Genomic DNA, 18,857 nt, shown 5'->3' with positions numbered 1-18,857 from the left:
TCACACTGTGGCTACAGCCATCACAGAGCAGAGGACCCCCGGCGGAAAAGGGGGAGGGAACGCGATATGGCCCCGCCCCCGTTACCTTGGAGAGCAGCATGGGCAGGGCCATGATGAAGTGCTCTGTCAGCTTGTTCTTGTCGTCGATCTGAGTCTTCCTCTCCTTGGCTGTTAGGACCTGCGGCAGAGAAACCACATATTAAAATGAGAATAATTTCAGGTGCTCTTCTGGCACCCTAGCAGCTTTTCAGCCATTTAATGTTTTCTATATTTGCACAGAACACGTTTTTTAACCTCTAGCTGCAATAGGCTCGCACATAACCGAGCTATGCAATGAACATGTACGCTACAGCCCCATGCATAAGTGGGAAGTGTCTGGCCAGCCTGGTTGTCCCCTCTCCCCCATTCCCCTACCTTCTTTCCCGTCCCCCTGCCCACAGGGGGGTGCGCCTCGGCCGCCTGCCGGATGGTGCACACGGTCAGCTCGATCAGCGCGCTCTCCTGCCTGTCTGAGAGCACTGCGCCAGAGGGGAGGAAAGAGGAGAGCGGTCACACATCGGCGGCCATCTTAGGTAAACCTTGCGGTTCACTCCGCTCTATCTACATGTCTGTTAAGGTGGCTCCTGCGGGAGGCGACGACTGAAAGCGGTGACCACAAGGGTCCCAGACGCTGACCGCTGCGACACTCACTGGACCTGTGTGCCACAGACACGCGGACACACAGACAGACACACACAGGGGGACGCTGGAGGGGTGCGGTACCTTCCTCTCCCTGCACAGGCTCCTCTAGCAGCAGCTCAGTCATGCACTCCCAGTCCTTCAGCAGCTCCTGGGAGCTCTCCCACAGGCTGTCCACCAGGTAGGCCGCGTGCTCGTGGAGCTGTCAGTCACGGAGAGAGGTGGGGGAGACACGGGGAAGGGGGGAGAGAGGGAGAGAGGGGGAGGGAAAGAGAGAGAGAGAGAGAGAAAGAGAGAGAGAGAGAGAGAGCGAGAGAAAGAGAGAGAGAGAGAGAGAGAGAGAGAGAGAGAGGGAGGGAGGGAGAGAGAGAGGGAGAAAGAGAGAGAGGGAGGGAGGGAGAGAGAGAGGGAGAGAGAGGGGGGAGGGAGGGAGAGAGAAGGAGGGAGAGAGGGGGAGGGGGAGAGAGAGGAAGAGAGAGGGAGGGAGGGAGGGAGAGAGTGAGTGAGAGGGAGGGAGAGAGTGAGTGAGAGGGAGGGAAAGAGAGAGAGAGAAAGAGGGAGGGAGGGAGAGAGAGAGGGAAAGAGAGAGAGAGAGGGTGAGGGAGAGAGATAGTAAGCATCTTAGAACATGTGCCCATTAGCAACACCGAACAACACTGCAAAAGCCTCCAGGGCACGGAGCATCAGTATTCGGCACACGAGAAGAGGAGGCTTTCTATGACCGGCGTGTGTCAGAGCAGGCGCACGCCTAATCAAATACACACCCCTGCTGGTTACAATGACACAAAACAATTCAATCACTAAATGAAATTAACTTTTTGAATCAATAACCTTGGCCATTCAGAAATGCAAGATTATATTTAATTAAATACTCATTTTGCTGTGAAGCTGTTATGCAGAGTGATTCACACATTATCCATTTATAAAAGAGGGGATTTACAGAAAAAAATCAGGTTAAGTACCTTGCCAAGGATGAAACGGCAGTCCAAGGTTCTATACTGTATATAAAACTAAAGGCACCAGGCAAATCACTCTAATCTCTGCTATCAGTTACTTTTATGCAGATTATAACCAGCAGAGAGATTTCTCCCATTGCAGATTTACATGAAACATACAGTTAACCTAGCTGCAATGGGCAGATGCCACTCATTGTAGATTCATATTAAACATAAAGTAAAGAATGTTATAATACACTAGAGGCAGAGGACAGATGCCACTCATTGCAGATTTACGCTGAATATATAATACAGTATAATACGTAAAACTAGAAATAGGGGGCAGAAAAATCTCATTGCAGACTTAAATTAAATAGAGCAATTTACACTATACTAAGCAAGAGACAGAGGTCCCTCTCATCGTAAACTTGGAGTAAGCAATGTATAGTACATTATCCTAGAGGCAGTGAGCAGAGCCCTGGCATTGTAGATTTGCATTGAAAATACAGTAATGTGCATTATATTAAGATAAATGCAGTAAGCAGAGCCCTCAGCTCTGACTCACCTCGCTCTCCAGGAAGAAGAGCACCAGCATCCTGATGAGGTTGCCGTTGGGGCTGTTCCTCCCCCTGCGTTTGGCCAGGGCCTCCTCCGCCTGGGGGTCGTGCCTGCTGAACAGCCTGCGAACAGAGGCGACAACCGCGACCTGAGCTTACCCTCTCTACAAACACACACATCCTTACAACCCGACTCTCGCACCGGAGACACCCTGCAAAGCACCATTTATCTTTAGATCCTGACTCTCACACCAGACAAGCTCTGCAAAGCAGCGTTCATCTTTAGATCCCGATTTTCAAACCACAAACACACTCCCACTGACTGCGGCTCCTCTTCAGATCCTGACTTTCAAAGCACACATTCAGCAAACTGCGTTCACGTTTAGATTCATGCATTCAGACATCAAGACACATTCTACAAACAGCTGCTTGCCTTTTTATTTTGAATATAAAGTAGGAACATTCTGACTCTGAGAGACATTTTAAAGTAAGTTTGTGGTTTTACAGAAACACTCAGAAAAATGGTAGTGTCTTATTCAGTGCAAAAAAAAGGCACAGTGCTGCCACCAACTGGACATTAACGATAATGCATCTCTGTCACATTTATTAATTTAAAGGAAGAATATGGGACCCTTGGAGACCCAAAAGCAGGGGTGTGTTGGACTAGGGGGATGATTGCCAGTTACTGACGATCATAAAAATTCACCTTTAAGACCGAACATCCAAAATCAATCAAATAAAAAACAAAACCTCACGGTACAAAATCCTTTCGACCCATAAACCTTAGCCCTGATTTTCTCCCAGCATGACGGAGGCGCGGGCTTCAGAAGAGCCCATTTACATTCCGAGGACATCAAAAAGCCCCAGGTGCGCGAGGCATACACAAATATTTACAGCGGCATTAAGGGCCCTCTAATGTGCATCGTGGGATGCATTCCTCTTGAGACGGCAGCGTCTCATTGGCTGAGAGGCTCCTAAAATAAAATAATGAGGCCTTGAGGGCCATTTCCAAGGCGAGCGCGGGCAGACGGGGTTATGACGACATCAGCGGGGTGCGGAAACATTCGGGGAGGGAATTTAGGTTTGATTGAAACAGTATGAGCTGGCGGCTGATAAACAGGTCCGTGGGGTGGAAGGGGGAGTAAGGGGGTGTCTGAGGGACGAAACTCACTTCCGATGCAGGAACTCCCCCGCCGCCACGGCGACGGGCCGGTGGGCGGAGTACACCAGGTGGTAGACGTTCTCGCAGTCCTCGTTGGAGAGGGCGTCCTCGCTGCCCCTGCAACAGCAAACCAATCGCATCGCAGCTGAGAGTCGACGGGGCACGACATTGGAGCAGACAGGCAAGAAACACCGACAAAAACAGGCCCCCGGCAGAACAGCGCAGACAGAGAGGGAAGCAGGCTTCACACAGAGGTGACAGCGAGTCAGACACAGACAGACAGGCAGGAGCCCTGACACCCGAAACACACCACGGCACTCTCAGAATGACATACAGCGCAAAAATTAACCCAACACAGTGACATGGGCACAAACACACTGACAGCTGGAAGAATTAACTCAGACATTAAAACAGAAACAGGCAGACTGTGACATTTTTATCACACAGTTGGCCAGAAGCAGACAAGAGAGCCGGGCAAAGAGACTGGCATTGTATCACAACAGCAACATCATCACCAGAACACCACTCCAAAAACTGGACAGGTTTAAAGAGAGTCAGAATTAACATGGGTGAGGGAGAGGGACAAAGGGAATGACGCTGGAAAGAAATTGCAGTGGATTACTGCCACTTGTGCCAGGAGAAAGGCGGTGGTGGGGTATGAGGGAAGGGAAGTCTCCAGGATACTCACTGCAGGATTAGTGTCACCAGTCTGATAGCCTCCACCGCTACATCGTACTCCTTATCCAGGGTCATCGACACAATACGATCCTGCACAAACACCACAACGTCAAAACACCTTCAGAAAAAAACAGTAATGCTAGTGATGCTAATCCCAGCAGCTAATGCTACTGTTTGCACTATTGCTCATAGCATGTGCAAAGAGGATTGTGAGAGCAAAATGGTTTTGGGATGTTTTTTTTTTTATGGTGTTGATGAAAAGGAAGATACCAGTAAATTCAGCTGTATTTTACGCTAAGAACATCACAAGACACATCCATATTCAGACACTCTACAACCTAGAGAAAGGGAAACCAAGAGAAAGTGGGAGGCCTGAAGTTTGTACAACCTTTCTTACCATGTTAGTTATTCGTTCAATCTTTTTTATTTCTTTAAAGTTGTCCTTCAGAAAGGGTGTGGTAGTGGGCCCAAAAAGAAAAAAACAGAAAAGACAGGAGTAGGAGTTTTGATTTTCTTCCCAGCCGCTTTGCATACCTTGAAGCGGTTGGTGAAGAGCTCCAGTTTTGGAAAGAGCTCTCTGTTTGTGTACAGGTTCTGAAGAGCTTTCAGACACTTCAACCGGACTTCACCTTGCTGCAGAGAGAGGAACACACTGTTAAGAAAAAATATAATACTTCTCCTTTCTTCATCTGGAACACTGTAATACTGTGATCAGGCCAGATTACCTCCATTTTAAACATTGTGACCACCCAATCTGAAACACTGTGACATAATCTAGTGCTACACTGCACTCTGTGTAACCGACTTGTGCAGCTGGGTATCTCACTAGAGCAACTGAGATAAAGCACTTAGGTAAAATGGTACAATGGTGGCAAGCCAGCCAGGATTCAATAAACAACATCAAGGCCTGCAGCCCTGCTCTGTCCACTACACCACTCTTTCGTATTCAGCATATAGCATGCTGGAGGTCATGAAGGAAAGCACAGGCCCACAATGTTACTGTACCATTGCATCAGTCAAGCAGGTAGTAGGGAGTGGCAGTGTAGCATAGTGGCAAAGGAGAAACCATTCGATTCCCCACTGGGCACTGTTGCTGTCCCCTTGGGCAAGGTACTAAACCCAGAACTGCCTCAGTAAATATCCAGCTGAATAAATGATTAACATTGTAAAAAAAAAAAGGTTTAACTGATGTAAGTCACTCCGGATAAGGGTGTCTGCCAATGCCAATAATGTACTGTAACGTAAAGTATAAAGGAGCAGTACTGTATGGAAAAACTAAGTCTGCTATTCTAGGCTTTAGTAACGTACCCGGTCATGCAAGGTCCAGCCGACGTACTTCAGGTAGCTGTCGTTCAGGAAGGCGTCGCTGTACATCTTCATCCACACGCCGATCTCCTCGATGCAGATGGCGCGGATTTCCGCGATCGCGTCCCTGCGGAGAGGCGCGAAAGCACAGGAGAGACTCAGTCTGACGCGCTGCCGAGGGTCTCGACCCCCCCCGCGGAAACGGGCGTCTGTACACCTGCCGACGTACCTGTACCGGTGGACGAAAATCCCCTTGAAGATCGAGTTCATCATGTTTTCGATTTCGTCCTGGTTCTCTTGGAGCTGAAAACCACACCGTGGCACAACAGTAGAACTTAGTGACAATTAACTGTGACCAAAGCCTATATAACTGAATTATTGGTCTACTATAAAATCATCAGTCGCTGCAACAGTTTTATGTTACAGTGCACATCTGTGGACATTAAAGGAGTGGAAAGTGGGTATGAGCTAGCTATGCTAGCGAGCGTCGCATGTCTACACTACAGGGGAAACGCGTCGCAACGGCCCACCTCCTTCCTCTTCTGCAGCAGCAGCTCCAGCTTCTCGTTGGCCCTCTTGCCGACCATCTTGTTCCTCTCGGCCTCGTACTGCCGCTGCGTGTTGTCCTGGTGGATGCTGAGATTCAGCGCCACGTTCACCAGCGCCGTCATCAGCTTCATGGCTGTGCGGCACAGGAAACGGAGGTCACGGGTTTTCCCGCGCGCAAAACCTGGCCGCTCGCCGCGAGCGCCGAAATCACTGAGTGTACGAGCCACAGGGTGAGGCGTTCAGCTGAGGTACTGGTGCAAAAGCCAGTGGGGGAAATCAATAAAATCAAAAGCATAAAGAACATCTGGACACCAATCGCCTGGGTCAATAATAAGAGACAGATTACAGGCCCTCTGAGGAAGAATGCTGGATTCAAACCAGTTTTACCCCAAAATAACAATGGCTAAACAAAAGGTGCGGGGGGGGGGGGGGGGCGCTTTGTTTGGTTTCAACACCCTTCCTACACCTGGCCCGCATAAAGGTATGTACATTTTTGTATTGAGACGCCAGGTTCCTGTTTCATCTGAAGTCTTAAACCGCTACACCAAAGTGTTCTCGCCATTAACCCAAAAGAGCTTGCATTCATGTTCCTCTATCGAGGCTTCAGCGCGTCTGAGAACGGCTTATTCTGCCGAGACGAGCGCGCTCCAGTCGTCTCCTACCTGCCAGCGTGCTGGTGTGCCGGAAGGCTCGGACCTGCGAGTCGGAGAGGCCGGTGAGCAGCGAGATGACCGTGTCCATCATGTACTCGTCGTAGATGATGCTGTACTGGCACTGCCGGATCAGAACCCCGATGAACTCGCAGAAGTTGTAGCGGAACTTCTTCCACTGGGGGCCCGGCATGGTGAGGGGGTAATCACCGCTGTCCTGAAGGGGTGTGCATTTGGGGAGAGGGGGGTTACAAGGAAAAAAAAAAAGAACACAATAAAAGCCATCTAAAACATGCGTACATATGAATACGCTAATGCTAATCTGAATACGGAAGTGTCTGTTTATCAGAATATGTTCATCATGCATTATAAATTAAATAATTTATATAGACAATATAAAAGTGTGCATCCATATATTCACATACACACTGTATATATATATAATACATATTTAATACATGTATACAAATAAACAAACACACCCATATATACGTATATATATATAATATATATTCCTAATAATATATATTTTTTGTGCAGCATTATAGTCATTTACTTCAGTGTGGTAAGATGATTTATCTTGATTACATTCTAATAGGGGAATTGCATTTTGAGCACTGTGAAACAGGGATGATTTGAGGGCATTAAGGCTGCTTTCTGAAACGGACCCAAAACTCTGAAGGCTGTCTGAGATTGATCACGCGCTGGCGCTGGCCTGCCTCAGGAACACCGTCTGCATTCACACTCCGGCAATCAGGCTATTGATTTCCCTCCTAATGAATGAGCGGACGCAGCTTTTCCCTCACTCCCGAGGCTAATGCTCGTGACGGAGGCTTGCCGCGTCCAAAATCCATGTGGGCGAGCGTGGAGGTTCTACATTAAGAAGTGCTAATCAGCACTTCACACCGTATTAACTGCTGTTTTGGTGCTCAAACTCTCCCTCAGGGAGCCAACAGGCCTGGCCAATACAGACAGACCGAGATAGCCAACAATCTTGGTTAATTGGGAGTAAGATCCTCTGTCATAGACTGAAATTAATAGTACACATTCATGAACAATAAAATATAACTCTAAATATATCTCTAAATGAATTGCCTGAAAATCAGGTTTTTAACTGCACTGACAGCCAACAAGGTGGCATCTCCCTATCAGGAATATCTAGGATCTGACTTTGTTGTGAACACTATCCCACTCTAACACAGCAACCAAGAGATTTGTGGGAAATTACCTCATCAAACTCCTCTGTCATTTTTCGGATTATCTCAGCATTCTGCATGTTGCGAAACATCTCGATCCTTACAGTGCCTGTAAGCGGAGGTAAAAAAAAAAAATAACAAAAAAGCAAAAAGATGGACAAATATTAGCACCTCCAAGGGAGACTTTAAACTCCTTGGCATTCAGGTTAACCTCCAGCTGATGGAAGAGATCGATTCCATCTGAGCTCAGATCAAGAAACACACACCTCTCCACTCGGCCTTAGCATGGAGCAGACGCCATCGATGACTTCATAACAGAAAAATCGAAAAGGAAAAGCACAGAGCAGACGAAATGAAAAGGGTTACCTTTACAGCCGGAGCACTGAATGAAGAAGTTGATCAGGTCCAGAAGCGCTATGTCTCGGTCCTGCTTGTAGGACTCAATCCAGTCGTCCACAACAGACTGCAAGGGGAGGATTAATTACAGTTAACAAGGTCCCCCCTTCTCTGGATCTGTTCTTCTGTTGCCACTGCATTACCTTGTATTTATTTTTACTATTTCATCGTGCGGTGTACATGTTCAGGTTTTTCAGCACGCTCCAGCAATGATCTCTACAGTGATTTCTTCTTTCAGTCAAACGTAATAATGAGCAATGGTTGTATAGTATGGACCATCTCTGGAACTAAAATAAACTGTACTGTAATAAGGGACTGCAGCATATTGAAGCAGGTTTGCAGTGAGTGTGTGATATGATGAAGCAGGTTTACAGTGAGTGTGTGGTATAATGCAGCAGGGTTACAATGAGTGTGTGGTATAATGGAGCAGGTTTACAATGAGTGTGTAGTATAATGGAGCAGGTTTAAAGTGAGTGTGTGATATGATGAAGCAGGGTTACAGTGAGTGTGTGGTATAATGGAGCAGGTTTACAGTGAGTGTGTGGTATAATGCAGCAGGTTTACAATGAGTGTGTGGTATAATGCAGCAGGTTTACAATGAGTGTGTGGTATAATGGAGCAGGTTTACAATAAGTGTGTGGTATAATGGAGCAGGTTTACAATGAATGTGTGGTATAATGAAGCAGGTTTACAGTGAGTGTGTGGTTTAATGATGCTGGTTAACAGTGAGTGTGCAGTATAACGAGGTTCTAGGATAAGCACCTGCATGGCACTCTTGCCCAGTTTGACCACCTCAAACAGGGTGACAGGATCCCCCTCCCCGTTCTGCTGGGCGACTCCATTGGCCTTCCGCCCCCGGGGGGCCCCCATCTGGGTCTTCTCCGCAGGCATCTTCCGAGGCTTCTTATTGGCTGTCTGGAAGTGGGGTGACGGCATGTTAGTCAAGTTCGTGCAGCATGCGCGCGCGCGTGCGCACGCACGCACACACACACAGCTTTCAACCGCCACAGACGGCACAGTAGCCTCCAATTTCCTGAAGTTTCGGTACAGTCTGGTTTCTCATGTTTTCGGCCTCTGGCAGGAAGCTGCTGATACAGAGCAACCACCCCCACCCTGCATTGCCACCTCCCCCCTCCTTCCACATCCAGCCAGGGACCGGAGCAAACCCTTGCCTTCTGAAACCATCAAGTGTTTCCTGCCAGACCTGATGGCTACGCAGCCGTTTAAAACATCACTTCCGAATCAAATTACGGTTTAAATGTGAACATAACAAACCCCCCCAGCTAAGCCACTCCCCTACACCTGCAGAAGCATGCTGGGTAGGAGTCCCTGGTAAATGCCTGTGGGTATATGCGTGGTGCGGAGGTGCAGCGTACCGGCGGCCTCCCAGGTCGGCCCCTCTTCTTCTTTCCCTTGAGCTCTCCGCTGTCCTCCAGCTCGCTCACGCTCACGCTCAGGCTGACCGTCTCGGCCCCGCCCGACTCGTTGCTGGGGTCCCTGCGGGAGGCCAGGGGGAGAACCAGAGTTGGAGCAGGCACCCAGCCAGAGGCATAGAGCCCAGCACGCTGTGGGCGTCTGCATGCGCATGCACACACACACACACACACACACACACACACACACAAACACACACACACACACAAACATGCAAACATGCAAACACACACACACACAAACATGCAAACACACAAACACATACAGCAAAGGGAAGCACACACACATGCGCGCACACACATGGCAAAGGGGTACACACACATACATGTTACAAGCCTCTGTATGTACACACATACACACCACACAAACATGCACCTCAACACCAAACATGCATTTATACACACACACGCACGCACGCACGCACACACACACACACACACACACACACACACACACAAACTTACATGCACCAAGGAGCACACACACACCATCCACGCGCTTATACAAAGCATGGACATGTACAGATCTGCATGCGCACACACATACGCACACAAATAACGTGCATGCAAACACCAAGAAGATGGGAGAGAGGCCAAGCCAGAGTCCAGCAGGCAAATAAAGGTCTTTAGGCACATAAAGGTCTACAGGACAATGCCCAAAACCACACACGGACATACCTATATGCATACAGGTGTCACACGCGTGTGCACATCAAAGCATAGCTCACTCTGAGCTCTTGGCAGCAGACTAGCCAATGAAGGAGTCCACGCCAAGAAGGCAGTACTCACTGTAGGACTGGCAGCTCTGAGGTAATCATGTCTGCGGCGATCTTGGCGATCTCCTTCCCCTTGCGGACAGCAGCGGTGTGTGGCTGGGGGTTATCCTTCCCCCGGAGGGCGCCGACGAGCTCGGCCGGTCTTTGCCAAACTCGGGTGAGGGTTTCAGGAAGGACTCAGTGTTCTGGCGGCCTAGCACGTCCCCGCGGTCATACCCCTCAGTCTGCAAGGAGAAGGGGGGGGAGAGGAGACAGCTGTTCGAGCCAGGCCTTCACTTTCAACTCCTCCGCCGTGCCACATTCACAGGTGTCCTCACAGGAGGTAAACTTCATGACATTTTCATTTTACCACTGAATTTTGCTCTCCACCATCACGAGAACTTCAGAGACGATTTTAAAGTTACAGCGCAAAACTCGGGGAACATGAGAAGTTGCAAACTTTCTTTCCCCTTTTTCAGATATTTGCCTGACGTACACAGGAGACCCACAGACCTCGATACATTCACGGACATGTGCGTGTGTTTTCATCACAGCGGCGGAGGACAGTGCATGGCTACGTGCCGGGGAAAAAAAAAAAAAATGTGTACAGAGACACCAACTGGCCATTCCGCGAACTGCAACGAGGCAAATTAGGAAAAGCGCACGGACCCGTTCTTCAAGGCCGATGATTAATGTTTCTGGCAGTTTTCATTTCTGGCAAACATTTCTGCCAGAACTTTCAGCACAGACAAAAAGAACATTAAACATTTTGCTGAAACTTTAAATTAGAACAATTAAAAAATGACTACTGGTTAGGCAGCAAAAGAGAGTATTTAAAAATCAATCAATTCATTACACATTTTCAAGATTAGACACTCATCTGAGAAAAAAAATATGCACATATAGAAGTGCCTTTAATCAAAAGCCCTAAATGAAATTTACTGCTTACCAATTATGGTTTTTTTTTCTAGAATGGATTTTTAATTTAGAAAATCCCTTTGTGACTTAGATCACCTATTCTTTTGTTATAGAACCATTTGTATCAAATGAGAGTTACTGAAGGGAGTGATAACTTGCCAGACACGTAATGAAAATATGCTGACTGCCAATATAACGTACGTAGTAGTTAAAAATTCTCTCTGAAGCAATTAAATATCTATGGTGAGGGCAATAAATCTGTCCCACAAACAATCAAAAATAACTCAAATCAAGAAAGGATTCAAGGCGATAAAAAAACCCTTAATGCAAACGGTAAATAATTTTTAATTAGGCTCCAGACAGACAATGGGGTAATACCCCGCTTGGCCACTAGGGGCAGTGTGAACCACAAAGTACTCTGACTAAAGTGGATCTTGACTTTGAAATTAGGCAGGCCAGGGTGTAATTCTGCTCTTTAAAACTCGTGAGGGGGAATTATCGAAACGCCTTTGCCTTTACCCCCATTTTCAGCCGCCGGCCTGATTATTCTGGGTTCCGTTTACGAATCAGACACAATAAAGTTGAGAAACGCGCTCACACCGCTCCGTGGGCAACAGTAGGGGGCAGGCTAAGAAAGTCTTAATTTAAATGTTATCAGCCCACACACGGCCCTCACAGAGCAGTGCGGAGGGCCTGCTGCAGACTTCAGAGGGAGAGGGAGGGAGAGGGAGGGAGAGAGAGGGCGAGAGAGGGAGCGTGTGACAGATGTGCCATGGTCTGCCTGACAGTTCTCATCAGCACACAGCTGGAAGAAGGCTGAGGGTAGAGGAGGTGAAGAGGAACATTAGCTATCTTGCTACCCTGTGGAATATTACCCTGCGATATTTCACTGCCTCAGTTCTCCTGGCCACAGGCTCCCTGTCCACCCTGCTGGACGTACAGACACACCTGCGTGACCCCAGCCTTTTTTTGGTCGTTTTGTTTTTCCGTTCGGTGTTTCTGACTCTGACTGCGTTATCGGCCGGAGGCTGCTTTCACCTGCTGCAGGTGCTGACAGGGGGCGGGGGGTGGGCTTAACGCATGACCCGGCTGAGCTGCCGCTAGATGGAGGTACACTGTAGGTAAAGTTCGGAGCGTCTGCAGGTGTGGGGTCTCTCACACGCACACACATGTGCACAGACACAGACACAGACACACACACACACACACACCACACACAGGCAGACACATGACAGACCAATTTGTCTTGCACAAACTGGAGGCCTTCCCTTTCTCCCCCCCTAGAGGAAATGAGAGAGAGAGAAAACATGAAAGTGAAAGAAAAAAAAGGGATCAGGGAAAGGGTTACAAAGTGGTGGAAAAAAAAAACAAAGGGGGGGGGGGGGGACAAAGAGGGTGAGAGAGAACGTAGAGAGAGAGGGACAGACAGACAGAGGGAGTGCTGTGGGTCTCCGGCCCTTCGGCCTCACTCCCCACTGACCCCCCGCCCCGGTACATTGTGTTCCCACTCTGAGAGGATTGGGCTCCATTCTCACCGCCCCCTCCTGCAGCTTCCTGATACAATGGCTAAGAGGCTGCCGTGGCGACCTCCTCACCTCCCCACCCCAACCCCCCGAAGGCCACGCCCCTTCCCCCAAAGCTAGAGACGGGGGGGAAACGCAGCAAGGAGGAGACAAAAGAGCCAGACCCCCCCGCCGGAGCCCCGTTGACCTCACTTCCCTCTTTCCACCCTCTCTTCCTGTCCTCCTTCCCTCCTCCGTGAGCCAGCCGGCTCCAGCTGTTACGCGCGGCCGATGGCACGGCGCTCAGGATTGGTGGAGGGCACCGCGCCTCGGTCCCCGGCCCCGCGGGGTCAAACGCGCCGCATTCCTCAGCCGTTTCCTTTTTCCCTGTGCTCGGCTGAATGCGTTTACTTCAGCTGGAGCGCTGGCTGCATCCTTTCAGCCATTTTTTCCCCTTCCTCTACAGACAGTGTTTACATGGAGTCCGCTTCAGCTGTACTTGTTCCAGAACATTCTCCTGCGAAGCGCGCAATACGCCAGCGACTCCTTTTATGAACATTTCAAAGCAGACCTGGGAGGACGAGATAAAACAGCGAGCTCTGCAATTTGGGAAAACTCTCCCCTTGAATGCCAAGCTCGGATTCACTTCTACATTATTCATGTTTTTCTTTGCGTTCTTTCGGGGGCTGTGTTGTTTTTCCTTTCGCCCGAGCCTGTGCAACATCGTATCCTGCAGAAATCCGAAAAGGGAAGCCTGTGAATGCGGGTTGTTCACTGTTTTACACCTGTGCGTTTTGGGAACGGATCCATGCCGAGGTCGCGGCCTAGCACACCGCAGAAAGCGGCTCGCTTTCTGCGGAGTCCTGTAGTGGATGCGAAAGGCGCACTGCTAGAGGATCTAAACCGCAGACACGTGGTGCAGCAACCAGCACCCTGAGGAGACGGCCTGGGGGGGGTTGGGGGACCAGTTTAGCGGGAGAATGCCGCTAAGCATGGCGGCTCTTATCACTGCATCTTTCACCTCTGCTGCGTTCGGTCAACACTGCACTGCTGACAAAACGCTGAGAATTCGAGCAGGCGGTCGTGGCAGAATCTGGTCTAGACCAGCAGCTCGGAGCTATCAGGTCTGTGTGACAATGCTGAAGTGACCTGCAGACGGACGACACTGGCGGAGATTTCAGAGAGCAGGAGGAGGGGACGCCTGTCACCACCGAGGCCTCAGACAATGGATGCTGAAGGACAAGTCGTTAGTCGCGCCCTTCTTCCACAGTGGCTTCACAATGGCGGCGTGACGTGACCTCGACCTGAGCCAGGGGGACCTGCCCGCTGTGTCCCGGCCTCTGGCCGGCGCCGGGGACACCAGGTCACCACCGGCCAGAGCCCTATGTTTGAATGGAGGCCCGGGTCTTTCCGCTGCTGTGTTAGCTGACCACATGTTCAAACTGCAGTGTGGCCTTGCTGGGGTTGGCTAACCGGGTCAGGGGTTAATGACTGACAGCGTGGCTCGAGTTTAAATGCCCGCGGTAAGAAAAGGGGAGGGGCGAAGGAACACACTTGCTGCACAGAGAGAGAAGAACCAGCCAATCTCTTGAGAGAAACGACTCACGCAATGGGAGCAGGAACATGGACCTATGAAAGCATTTTATTCCATTACAGACGATCAAAGCCCCTTTCTATTGGTGACAGGTAGCGATTGGTGAGGATGTGTGGGTGGCTGTATATTATTGCTGCATGTCCAGACAGCCATATCCAACTCTGTTTAAGTCTTATTTTTTAAATCCGCTACAGACCTCCATGAAGGGAGAAAAAAAATTCACACAAAAACTGGTGGTGTGCTGCGTAAGAGACTCAACCCCCCCTTCACTCACACATTCGAGGCCTATCCCTGGGCTCTCTCGCACCTTCCCAGCCCCCCCTCCCTCCCCAATCATCTCTCCGACAGGTCATAATACACTGGGTAAATGAAGGGGTTCTCCGATCCCGCAGCCACTGTAACCGCTGGGGGCTCTCTCCCTCCCCCCTCTCTTTCTCTGGAGGGGGGGGCTGCTCTCTTTCTACCGCAGAGTGACTGATCCAGCAGCAACTGGAAGATTATTCTGACAGGACCCTTACAACCACTCCCCCCCCAAAAGAAAAAAACAGGAAAAAAAAATCTGTGAGAGGCTGAAGCTCTCCTCTCCCTGTCTCTCCCTCTCTCCGATCCCCCTCTCACAGGCATCATTAATTTTTCACCGTCCCTCAGACTCTCTCCCCCTCTCGGCTCTCGCTCTTTGACAGCCGCGGCTCGTCTTTAAAGCCGCGCACATTATTTCACACGATTACGGGCTGCGGCGCTGCCGGCTGCGCATCTCCGTCTGCATCGGCGTAAACAAGCCTCTGCGCAGACTCCACACACAGACGCCTGGATACGACCTCTGGAGAACACCCTTGTTAGCGTTAGTCAAGTACCGGGGACAACTAAATCCAAGACAGGTTAAGCTGAACATCAGCATCGGGGATGTGGTTAAAGTTTGTTCACACAGATCTGGGTTCTGTACTGCTGCCCTTGCCAGAAGAGTCTCCTTGGGCCTGGTTCTGCCGGAGCCTGGTTCTAATTATGGCTTTCGAGCAAACGGTCACGGTGGGTTAGAGTCGAGACAAATCAAGTGCGGTCGGCCTGCCGGTGGTGACGCGAATGCCGGCAACCGCAAAACGACTGGAGGAGGGACGGCAGATTGGAGGCTTTGGCCAAAACTGTTCAGCAGAAAAATTTGTGCCCCCCCCCCACCCCACACACAGAGATCCAAGGTACTGCTCCTTCTCAACTTTCCGCCCTTGCGAGAACAAGGGCGCAGTGAGCAGGGCTGCTTGAGACCTGACTCCGAATCACCTCAGACAAATGGCTCGCTTCGAAATGATCCGAAGATGAAATGAGTCGTTAAGGAGTGAATTAACCGCCCCATAATCGGACAAGCTAAACCATCTCCGAAGGGCTTAACAAAGCCATTTCTGCCTCGAGATGTTAGGGAACGCTGGCCAACAGCCAACCTAGGGCAAAGCCCGGGCCCACATGATTGATTTAGAACTAAATTATGCTGCTGAACAGCTATTGATCAAAAGCAGAGATTCGAGGCCATGTAATGAGAGAATTAAGACAAGGCTTAATTTCCCCCCCCCATTCGTTCCACGGACTGAGGAATGCATTTATAACCACACATGAGCTGCAGCTTCCACGTCCGGCTCTTGTCAGTAAATGGATGCACTGCAGGCACTGATGAGCTATATATCGCCTGGATGGGCTAATGGTGGACGCCGACGATTAGATAAGCCCATCTGTATAGCACGAAGGTTAGTGAATCTGCACAATGTCTTCTGTAAATCAATGCTCATGAACAAGCAGAAAAGTTCCATTTGCTTGTGCTTGTGCTGCAGATGCATCATTACCACTGTAACTGGGCGAAACAAGCCCAAACAGGCACAGGCCTTTAACCCCTTCTGCGCCGCCGCAGACTCACTGACCCCACGCAACCACGCTTGCAGTGAGGAAGCAGGAAACTACGAAGGAATGATGAGTCTCCGAGGAAGAACGACAGGGGCGCGCCGGGAATGCCGACACGTGCGTGCGGCTGGGTTATTCTGGGTCGTTCTCTGCATCGACGAAAAAACCAGCAACAGAAATAGCGGCCCTCGCTTCCGATCTGATAATTGCGTCTATGACTGTGACGCCTCGTTGGAGAGAACGAGGGGGGGAACAGGGTTCAATATTAATGGCTGTCCGACAGCCTGGAGCAAGTAAACGCATGTTGGGCGAGAGAGAATTAGCCTTGTTGAACCCTGGGGTAAGCTGTACCACAAACCAAAATCCCAGCTGGGGTGAGGGGGAATGAACAAGCTGCTGTCCTCCCACCGGCAGGTCGCGATCTCAGCTTGGGGCTGAGTAGAGCCCATTCCCCCCCACCCCCAAGTTAGAGGCAGGTCAGTTACACCAGAATGGCTTCATGCATCAGCTACTTGAAGCTGGGATGGACAACTATGCTGGGACAGTGTGCTTGATGGACTTCACAGTTATCCTAAGGGGCATGGAACGTGATCATGGGAGCGATCCAGGCGGAGAAGCGTTCTGAAAGGGGTGGGACTGTGGCCCAGCCAGTAGGGAACTGGATCTACAACAACTGGTGGGGGTCTGCGAGTTTCAGTCCCACGTTGGTGCATAGTCATATCCTTGAGTAAGGTACCAAAATCTCAACTGCTCTCAGTAAATATCCAGCCATGTGAATGGGTATCAGAAGTACGTGCAATAATGCCTAAGCAAACAAGCTAAAGACTGCAGTGAAATGACACAGCAGGGAGTCAAACGAGGTCCTCCGGTAGGTGGGAAACCCATCCAGCTCGATGCGGGGACAGGCGGGATTACTAACAACTCCATCAATTCACGGCCAACCTTCCAACTGCTGCTGCGTAACTTTGTGTCGCGCTTAGCGCTTTATTTATAAACCGTTACGAACAGCGCCATGGTTACCGTCGCACTGTATTCCACATCTGTTCATCTCCGTTCAAGCGCCGCGCCGGCGCTGTCCGGATCGCTGCCACTGTTCAAGCAGTCTTATCACACGCGCTGAAGAAGCTGCCACTGTAAGTCGCTTGGGCTGAGAGCATCTCCGCTGCGAATGTGAATCTACTGCTCAGGTAAACCGTAGGCTGTACCAGCTCCGTACCTGGTTCTGTACAAGCCCTATGCGCAAGGCTCCCGATCGTTCTCAGCGGCCGTAGATGACCTCTCCCTTTATGCAAATTCAAGATAGCCGTTAGGCGGATTCACTTTAGGCAGCGTCCACCGTCACGGTCAAGAAGGCCTAATATCTTTACACTGTCGCAGAAATTTTCTCATCGTGTTACGAACAGAGCGTAGACCGTCTGACAGAGAATCAGCACCGACACCGCGAACCAAATTTTGCACGGCTCATCTCGTTTTTCACGGCCATTTATTTCGTATTTGGCAGTGACCGCAGGCGTGCAAAACTGCGCCGGGCTCCATGCTACTCCGCTAAATTAGACATCAAGCCCTGACTGCAGCCATCAGGGTGATTAGAGCTGTTTCCATGCTGCTCCTTATTGTAGAAACATATGGGAAGGGCACTGTTAAACTGGTACTGGTTAAACTTACAAATGCCTAAATAACATATATTCCACACAATACTGACAAACAAGAGGATGCTGTCTTTTGTATGCAGATAAACTGAATTTCTACACCTGAAAATGTTCTACAATACAGACTCCCAGCACTGACCTTAAAAAACCTTAAAAAAAGAAAAAAAAATAGCTGATGTTTTAGGTGTAAATCATAAATCATTTGTTTTTCATGTAACACTTTGACACCGCTATCGTTTCCTAAACAAAGGAATTAGTATTACTGTGTTGTAAGCAGCACCAGCAACACTAAAAAAAAAATACAGAAAGATCTGAAGCACAGTTATTTTCTGAACAAAGAGATGAGAAGGCGTATGTATGCACGGCGAGCATTTATCAAACACCTCGTTACAGCCTTGTTCGGCTATGTCCAGCCGCTCCCCGGGAGCTTGCATTTCAAATGCCTATCTGATTCAATTTTTACAGCAGGCTTAGAATTAATACCTCCCTCTGATCATAACCCAAGGATACGCCGCTAATGTTTTGTACACACTGCTTTTGCATGGGAAGAATACTTAAAAAGGGTCTTTGCTTCTCATAGGTTGTTAATACCCTAACTGTTCCAATGCTGCTTGTCTTAAAAGCTTGTGTTGTGAAAATGGGGAACAGCAATAAAACGGCAAAGCCCCCCGAGAGGTCTCCCCCCCCCCGCCCCCCCCCCCCCCCGGGGCAGAGCGGGCCAATTTCACCGCGAAAGATGGATGGCCCAATAGTGTCGGCGTGGCAGGCGGGTCGCGGTGGGGAAGCCGCGGCCGGAACGGATCGCTCCGCCGAGGTGCTGCAGTAATTACTCCCGCGCCGGGATCCGCCGTCCTCGCCGGGCGCCCCCGCGACAGAGGCATCGTGGGTAGAGAGAGAGATCCCCTCCCTGGAATATTCTTCTCTGAGGCTTTACCGCCACAAGGACAGCACTGATGAAACCTTCACACATCAGGCCTTTGTGCAAACCCCGGTGTTTCTGCTCGTTTCTGTTATGC

At 49.8% G+C, this 18,857-nt stretch overlaps 1 protein-coding gene across 1 annotated transcript in view; it reads right to left on the bottom strand.

Annotated features, from left to right (window-relative positions):
• The window catches only part of stag1a (stromal antigen 1a), a 46,790-nt gene that overhangs the window by 12,216 nt on the left and 15,717 nt on the right, over positions 1–18,857 (bottom strand). The window contains exons 2-17 of the mRNA XM_036553925.1: positions 10,329–10,539; positions 9,483–9,603; positions 8,869–9,021; positions 8,077–8,173; positions 7,743–7,819; positions 6,527–6,731; positions 5,846–5,997; positions 5,545–5,618; positions 5,319–5,442; positions 4,545–4,643; positions 4,021–4,100; positions 3,342–3,449; positions 2,179–2,293; positions 763–880; positions 415–518; positions 86–178 (exon numbers count right to left, since the gene is read on the bottom strand). Coding sequence (XP_036409818.1) covers positions 86–178; positions 415–518; positions 763–880; positions 2,179–2,293; positions 3,342–3,449; positions 4,021–4,100; positions 4,545–4,643; positions 5,319–5,442; positions 5,545–5,618; positions 5,846–5,997; positions 6,527–6,731; positions 7,743–7,819; positions 8,077–8,173; positions 8,869–9,021; positions 9,483–9,603; positions 10,329–10,357 — 1,749 coding nt within the window. The 5' untranslated portion in view covers positions 10,358–10,539. The remainder of the gene's footprint in view (positions 1–85; positions 179–414; positions 519–762; positions 881–2,178; positions 2,294–3,341; positions 3,450–4,020; positions 4,101–4,544; positions 4,644–5,318; positions 5,443–5,544; positions 5,619–5,845; positions 5,998–6,526; positions 6,732–7,742; positions 7,820–8,076; positions 8,174–8,868; positions 9,022–9,482; positions 9,604–10,328; positions 10,540–18,857) is intronic.

The sequence above is a fragment of the Megalops cyprinoides genome, chromosome 20 (genome assembly GCF_013368585.1).
Source record: "Megalops cyprinoides isolate fMegCyp1 chromosome 20, fMegCyp1.pri, whole genome shotgun sequence".
Lineage (NCBI taxonomy): Eukaryota > Metazoa > Chordata > Actinopteri > Elopiformes > Megalopidae > Megalops > Megalops cyprinoides.
Note: the sequence above shows the minus strand (reverse complement) of the source record. Positions and strands in the feature narration are given on the sequence as shown.